Source organism: Pholcus phalangioides, unplaced genomic scaffold (assembly GCF_987345545.1).
Source record: "Pholcus phalangioides strain wild (caught in Gottingen) unplaced genomic scaffold, Ppha-v1.0 ptg000017l_1, whole genome shotgun sequence".
NCBI lineage: Eukaryota > Metazoa > Arthropoda > Arachnida > Araneae > Pholcidae > Pholcus > Pholcus phalangioides.
The window spans coordinates 53,053,916-53,062,177 of NW_028301610.1; the positions used below are offsets into that span (position 1 = coordinate 53,053,916).

Here is an 8,262-nt window from a genome sequence, read left to right on the forward strand (position 1 = left end):
CTTCTCTTCAACTTATTCCGTTTTTTTGTGGGCACTGAAATCGTGCTCCCATATAATTTCAAGATAGAAAAAAAGTTACGACAAGGGGGTTTCAATCTTGAAATTATATGGGAGCACTATTTCAGTGCCCAGAAAAAAACGGACACAGATTTGAAAAATTTCTTGACGGACTTCAACTTTGTTGGTAGGTTAGAACCCAGAGACGCATTCTATGGTGAAAGGACCAATGCTACCAAGCTCTTCTATCAAGGCACTGCAAAATATATTGACTTCACGTCTTTGTACCCGTGGGTCAATAAGTACTGCAAGTGAGTACTTTAATTATTTTTTTATAAATAAATTTTAATGTATTGATTAAAAAAAAGATTATCGATGGTTTTTTCCATTCCAAATATCCGGTCGGACATCCACGGATTGTCACAGAAGATTTCGATGACCTATCATCATATTTCGGTATAGTAAAGTGCAAGGTTTTAGCACCCAGAGGTTTATACCTACCCGTTCTCCCATACAGGTAAATAGATCGTGTTTTTTCCCCTCTAAATTATTATTATTTGAGTGTTTTTTTTAAATATTTATTTACTCATTTAATAAAAAATGTTTTTTTTTCTAGGTCTAATGGAAAACTGACTTTTCCCCTATGTCGTTCGTGTATTGAAACATTATCTAAAGAATGTCAGCACAATGATGAAGAGAGGAGTCTCACAGGTACATGGGTTTCTGAAGAGATCAAAAAGGCCATCGAAAAAGGCTACATTGTGAAGAAGATATACGAGGTAATTGTTTTATTCATCACTTTTATATAATGTGATATTGTTTTCAATCCGTAAATTGTTTTTTCCAGGTTTACCATTTTGAGCAATCGCAGGAGGGTCTATTCGCCCCCTACATCAATGCTTTCCTCAAGATCAAACAGGAATCCTCTGGTTTGCCGACTGTGTGACAAACGAGGAGAAAACCGCATACATTAACCAGTATAAGCAAGTCGAGGACATAGAACTAGATCCCAAAAACATCCAGGTTAATCCAGGTCGACGCCAGGTGGCAAAGTTATGTCTAAATAGGTAACTTTTAACTTTATCGTACATGGTTTGATAAAAGTCACGATGTTTTTCTTTTTTTTTTTCATGATCATATAGAATCACTGGTAAACTAACGGTTTTTTTCTTAGCTTCTGGGGTCGCTGGGGAATGCAAGAAAACAAGACCCAATTGACGTACGTAACCAAAACATCCGATTTTCATAAGATGATGAATGATACTGCGATAGAGGTAAATATGTTTTTTAGATTATTCTTCATAGTTTTATAAAACATTCAGAGTTATAATTTTAACTAGTTAAAAAATTCAAATACTCATTCATTAAACCAAAAACTTTTGCAGGTTAAGGACTTGTATCTGCCAACTGAAAACATAGCAGCTGTTCATTGGCAGTACAAGACTGATTGCACACCCCAAACAGATAGGACAAATATTTTTCTCGCTACATTCACAACAGCGTGGGCTCGGCTAAAGTTATACTCGGAGATGGAGAAGCTAGGAGATGCCTTGTTGTATTTTGATACAGACTCGTAAGTTGCTAACATATTATAAAAATTTTGATGAAACTGTTTAATTTTATTAGCAATCATTTACTTATTGATTTTTATTTTTTAAATTTCACAGTAATCTATGCCAGTAACGGGGCCAACGACCCGCCACTTGGTGATTTTCTTGGACAGTTCACAGATGAACTTGATGGACATACGATTACTGACTTTGTATCAGGTAATACCCTTTTTTAAAAAAATTAATATTTAATCCATAAAAAAAAAGGTTCTCATTTGAATGAAGTGTCATTAATATTTTTTTCCATAGGGAAAACTGATATTTGTCAACGTTTTTATTCTATTTTTAAATTTTATAGGTGGAGCAAAAAACTATGCATATAGAAGGTCGGATGGACGAGTGTTTTGTAAGATTCGCGGTTTCACACTGAACTATAGGAATTCAAAAATCCTCAATTACGACACGATGAATATACAAATACAAATACAACGCCACAACAGGCAAAATGCCCAACGAGGTGGCTGATAAAAAGATGCCCATAAAAATATGGATGTCATATGTTTCAAAAATACAGCAACCCCATTAAAAATGCAATTAACACAAATTATAAACAATATATACACATGATAAAATATCATACAATGCCCATAAAGAATACTTATGGTTGTCTTATTCTAAGAATGGATAGCTTCTCGATTTACTCCAACATGTTTATCGTATTTCTTTTTAAACGTGTCAATTGTGTTACAATTTACTACCTCCGGGGGTAAGCTATTCCATTTATTAACAACCCTATTAGAGAAAAATTCCCTGCGACACCATAACCTTGCATTGTCCCTCACCAATCGATACTGGTGTCCCCTTGTAAAAGCAGTTGATTGGCGGTGTACTAAAAGTTCATGGTCCATCCTATCCATCCCATTGAAGATTTTGAACACTTCGATCATATCTCCTCGACACCTGCGTTCATCCAATGTAAACATATTCAAAAAATGAAGTCTCTCTTCATAACTCAAGCCCTGTGTGCCAATAAGGACACGCGTAGCTCTCCTCTGCACCCCTTCAATCAAGTCTATGTCCCTCTGTAGGTATGGTCTCCAAAACCTTACAGCATACTCCAGTCCAGGACGAACTAAACCTCGAAAAAGCGGAAGAATGACTTTAGGAGAACGCGAAGAGACCTTTTTGAAAATTAGACCAAGCATTCTATTCGCTTTTTTGACAACCGCTGAACAATGTTCAGAAAACCTAAGTCGCTCGTCAATGAGAATTCCCAAATCGGTGACCCTAGTTGCATCCGGGATAGTGACACCATTCAACTCGTAAGATAACCATGGGTTGTTCGAACCAAAATGAGCGACCATGCACTTATCTACGCTAAACGTCATGCCCCATTCATTTGCCCATGCTGCAATCTTGTTTAAGTTGGTCTGGAGCAACTCCCTATCGCTTTCATTCCCGATTACCCCCATTAGCTTCACATCATCTGCGAATTTGCTAGTAATTCCATCGATACCCTGATCGAGTTTGTCGATAAATAGTGAAAAAAGTATGGGGCCAAGGACACTTCCCTGAGGAACTCCACTTGTGACGTCTGTCCAACCAGAGAATTCCCCGTTCACCATAACTCGTTGCGACTTATCTCTTAACCACGATTCTATCCAATTCAGCAAGTTGCCCCCATTCCAATCTCGTGTAAACGCTTCAAGAGTTTGCCATGTTGGACCCGATCGAATGCCTTCTGGAAATCAAGGTAAACAACGTCGACATTTTTGCTCTTACCCAAAGCCTTAGTCACGTAATCATAGAAGCAAAGGAGGTTAGTTACACATGACTCCCCCTTCCTGAACCCATGCTGATTATCCGACAATACATTATTCTCTTCTATCCACTTCACAAACTGCCTTTTGATGATAATTTCCATAATTTTCGAGAGGGAGCTCGTCAAACTCACTGGACGATAATTAGACACCACCTCTCTACTACCCTTCTTAAATATCGGAACAACGTTAGCCAGTTTCCAATCTCTCGGGACGATACCCTCAGCAACACTACTCCTGAATATCTGTGCGACTGGCCCCAACAATTCATTAGCACCTTCCCTGAGAACCCTGGGATAGATATCATCTGGTCCTGGAGCTTTGCTTGCACATACATTTCTTAGAAGATTTAGGACCTCCACGTCTTCTACTTGAATATCGTTGAGGGTTTTATTACCCCATGCAACACCCGTATATCGAATATCATTATCTCCATTAAAAACCGACGCGAAAAAGTCCTTGAAAGCACTACACATGCCTACATTGCTCTCTACCTTAGAGCCTCCTATCGAGAGGGGGCCAACTGTCCCCTTACATCCATTATTGACGTATCGAAAAAATGATTTTGGGTCAGAGCCAATGTTATCTGCCAACCTAGATTCAACTTCCTTTTTACTATCCCTTATCGCTTTCTTCAACAGTCTTCTTTTATCAGTAAACAATGATAGGTCACCACGTCCACTTTTATACTCTCTGAATGCTCTTTTCTTTTCAAGATAAAGGTTCCGCACGCTATCCGTGAACCATAGAGTGTGTGATGTACAAACACGCTTTTTTCGAACAAAGGGTATGACGTCGTGCAAAACAGAGGACAGCTTCGTACTAAATTCTTCCCATTGACTTACCACCCCTACTGATTCCAACCGGTCTTTGAAAACTTCCGCTAACCTTCTTCTCAAAACATCAAAGTTAGTTCTCCGAAAACAAGGAACCAGTCTTTTGTTATCAGCCTTACCCGAGGAAAAGTTACAGTGAAATCTGACGATACGATGATCACTGGAAGAAAACTCTTCCCCCACCGAAACATGTTCAACTAGATCCTCAGAACTAGTAAGAACTAAATCCAAAATAGCAGTACCCCTAGTGGCTTCTGATACATGCTGATACAAAAAATTTTCGAGCACCAACTTAAAGTCTCTTTCATACTGATTTCCAGATGAAAGGTTCTCCCAATCAATACCCGGGTAATTGAAATCCCCTAGTATGAGAACCCTCTTTCGCTTACACATGTAGGAAATTTCATCATGCATTTTGGCAATGTAGTTTTGATCCCTATTCGGTGGATTGTAACAAACCCCAACAATAAGCTTATGACGTCTTTTGCTCTCAAGTTCAACCCATATGGTTTCAATATCACTTCTCTGCACGTTACACTCCCTAGCCTTCAAACAGGATTTCACGTATATCAACACTCCACCCCCTTTCCTATCAGATCTATTTCTCAAAAAAGTATCGTATCCTGAGATGTGTAAGAAAGATTCATCCCCATCCTTTGCCCAAGATTCTGTAATGGCTATAAGATCCAAGCCCTCCACAACTATCATAGTTTCTAAAAAATCTTTCTTATTACCCAAGCTCCTGGCATTTATTAACACACATCTTAATTTGCCCGGTGATTTAGTGTCAATCGAGAAGCCATCCAAGTCAGAGGTGGGTAATTTTCCGTCAATACTGTTGTGATTATCATTAACTAACCCGCATTCCCGACTACGTGGTCTGGGAGTAAAAAACCTGACCTAAGACTATCGTAAACCTCCCAGACCCCTCTCTTATTTAGATGGATCCCATCCGAACGAAGCCACCTATCGGTAAATGCGGGAAGCTCCAAGAACGTGACCCCAAGTGAGGAGCAAATGTCCTTCAGGCCTATATTGAATTGATGGATCCTACTCCTATATCCCCTACTACCCCTTGGCAGCACTGGAATCACTGCCACATCTGAACCCCCCTCCCTAGCGGATAATAGTAAATCCCGGTATTCTGACAGAGACTCACTAATATTCGCTCCTACCTGATTTGTTCTCACCCGCAAGGGCAACTTTCGGCGATGAAAAACGTCTCGAACGTTGCCAATCTTCCCCCCAGGAAGACAACAGCGCTCGAAACCCCGAAAATCCCTACACACTCGGTTCCCAAGTTCCCTAACCATAGAATCGCCGATGATTAAACCCCTATCACTATCCCCCTCTACCTCATCCACGACCACCCATTCGCCCTCTAAAATGTCGTTGTTCGTGGAGATTGCTTCTTCATCAACAGGTGGCTCGACGACCAGAGGCTCCGTTATAACCGGGCCCTCTAGCACCCTAACTTTTTCCCGTAAAGCTTCGACCTCGAGTTCCAGCCTTTTCCTAACCAAGCACCCTTTGCAATTGAAACTATCAGCTACTATACCCCTAGACCAGGGAAACCTCCCGTCGCAAGCTCTACACAACACTAGTCGAGGTCGAGGCATACTAACACTATTGCTAAAGCTAGATAATAATAATAATACTTAAAAATAGGAAAATGAGAAACGTTAACTGGAAATTAAAATGTAAAATACATTACTATGCAAAATATACGTAAGAGATTATACGAAAAAATTACGTAAAGTAGAATGCTCAGCACTAAATCCCGAAGAATAAAATAAATATGTATATAAAGAATACAACACCCTCTAAAAAAAGTATTAAGCTACGAAGTACAATTTATACTTATTAGAATTAGCTAACTATCTCATCACCCCTACACTACAACAATAGGCCCAAATGGAAGGAAAACAAAGTTATTGAGAGTACCCGGGAAAAAGTATACACTGTTTGCTAACACTAACGTCCAAAAACCTACGAACTTATATCAAAGAAGCGAGCGAACCTGGCGAAAGAACAACGAAAATGAAATGCGAACGAGAAAAATAAATATAAGTCGATCGAAAATACACAACGAAAATTAAACAAAAAATGAGAGCAATATAATAAAAAAACCACTTATCTCACAATCCAACGTGCGCTGAAAAAAAGAAAATCACCGCAGAATATGACTCAAAAATAAACAACACGCTAAGTAAAACTCACGAGAACGAAGAAAAACACAAAGACAGACACAAAATGGCGCACTGGCGTGACGGTAATCCCCCGGCAACGGTTTCGGATAAAACTTCTTCTATTGGTCGGTGAGAGGAGCGCGATAATAGCACGTCCGTTCCCAACGACGGCGAAGACGGAAAAAAAAAGCCCTGGTTCAATCCTTGGACTTCGCCGCAAAAGTCGTCATTCGAGACGAATATAAGATAACCAGAGAGGTTACAAGAAGACGAATTCTCACTAGAGTTGAAGAGAAGAAGTATGGCCTTGTCTACGACAAAAGAATATTGAAGGATGACTTCTCCACGTTACCCTACGGATATTGGTAATGTTTCCACAATAGGGGAAAATCCCCTATCTCCAATATGTATATACGCTCCTATTTCATGAATAAATTATTTTTGCTATAGATTTGTTTCCTGTCTTGTGGGTTTTTTGCATGCATTCTCTTTTTTATATGTATCATATAATTTCATAAATGTAATATAAGAAGTATTAAAGAAATGAAGAAAACATTAAGTAAATAACAATATTGAATTAATATATTATAAATATATAGAAAAAAGAATCAGTTTAAAAGTATTTGTTTGAAGAGTTGAATTGAAAAACTTTGTATAGAAATTGAAAAATGTATTAAAGTGAAAAATTTCAAGTAAAAAAACATAAAAAAAAGTCGGTAAAAATAATCTTGAATCTAATATAACAAAAATAAATGTATAAAAAATTAAGTACGTTAAAACATATTTTTAAAACTTTTTAAACTTTTAAAAACTTTTAATAGAAATGTATAAAAAATTTCAGTAATAGTTGAAACATAAATAATAAAATAACTATGAATAGACAAAAACTCGAGATAATAGAGAGATTTCGTTCGAGATACCGAAAGTGGGGATAAACATATAAACACAGAGACGGAGGATCCTCGGAGTAGGGAAGACCATATCGTACTATATCTCAGTAAATACCCAGAGACGGAGGGTCCCCGGAGATGGAGCGTGCCAAAAAAGCGCGGTATACCGCTGCGTATACTACTACCTGTATTTACAATGGATAATATTTACATAATACAAACGGGAATGCTGGTAGAGAAAAATGTGGCCCGTGTACGGCGAGACACAGACGCGCGTCGGTGAGTAGGACAACCATAAACAACCAGAGCCAGACTCCTTTGACTCCCGATTTCTGTTGTGATGCGACCAGCAGAAAATAGAATAATAATTATACAAGCTGGGAAGATGCGCCATCGTTCGGGCAGCACTACAGTACCCCCCCCCCCTCGCAGTCCGAAGGACGAGGACAGAAGAGAAAAAAAAATTAAATTTTAAGTCACGTGCTTCGATGAACGTTGACGGTTTTCCCAAATATTTTTGCTGGTCGTAGTCTTTTTCAGGATGCTTTTCGGAACGATGGAGGAAGTCTTTGGCACGGATACATCTGTGCTTTTGTTGGTTGGCTGAGGCACACTGCCGGTGAGGAGTTGCAGGAGTTGGTTGTAGCTGCTGCATCTGGTCCCTTAGAATGGAGACAAATTCTGTGGGACACGGTATGTTGTTACTACTGTTGGTGATCAGATCGCCAGGCAATCTGAGCTCTGTGCCATATACGAGTTGTGCTGGTGTAGCTTTGAGGTCTTCTTTGTAGCAGGATCGTAGCCCTAACAGGACTGTTAGAAGTGTGTTCACCCAGTTCATGTTTGATCTAGCTATCAGAGCTGCTTTCAGTTGTCGATGCTGCTTTCTATCATCCCGTTAGCTTGGAATGGTAAGGTGTCGTCCTGATGTGCTGAATGCCAAGGAGTTTGGTGAGCTCGTGAAAGATGAAGCTTTCGAA

The 8,262-nt window shown here is 39.2% G+C and overlaps 1 protein-coding gene across 1 annotated transcript; it reads left to right on the forward strand.

Moving 5' to 3' along the window:
- The first annotated feature begins 848 nt into the window (after positions 1-848).
- On the forward strand, positions 849-6,761 carry LOC149074113 (uncharacterized). The gene is made up of 6 exons (XM_089247329.1): positions 849-1,064; positions 1,172-1,271; positions 1,383-1,569; positions 1,662-1,766; positions 1,906-2,014; positions 6,578-6,761. Exons 2-6 carry the CDS (start codon positions 1,191-1,193, stop codon positions 6,759-6,761), a joined length of 666 nt encoding a protein of 221 aa, XP_089103455.1. The 5' UTR covers positions 849-1,064; positions 1,172-1,190.
- Positions 6,762-8,262: the final 1,501 nt, after the last annotated feature.

Coding starts and splice junctions, on each gene's coding strand:
- LOC149074113 (XM_089247329.1), top strand. CDS start 1,191: ATGCAAGAAAACAAGACCCAATTGACGTACGTAACCAAAACATCCGAT. Junction 1,570..1,661: donor GTTGTATTTTGATACAGACT/CGTAAGTTGCTA, acceptor TTTTAAATTTCA/CAGTAATCTATGCCAGTAAC. Junction 2,015..6,577: donor ATCCTCAATTACGACACGAT/GAATATACAAAT, acceptor AAGACGGAAAAA/AAAAGCCCTGGTTCAATCCT.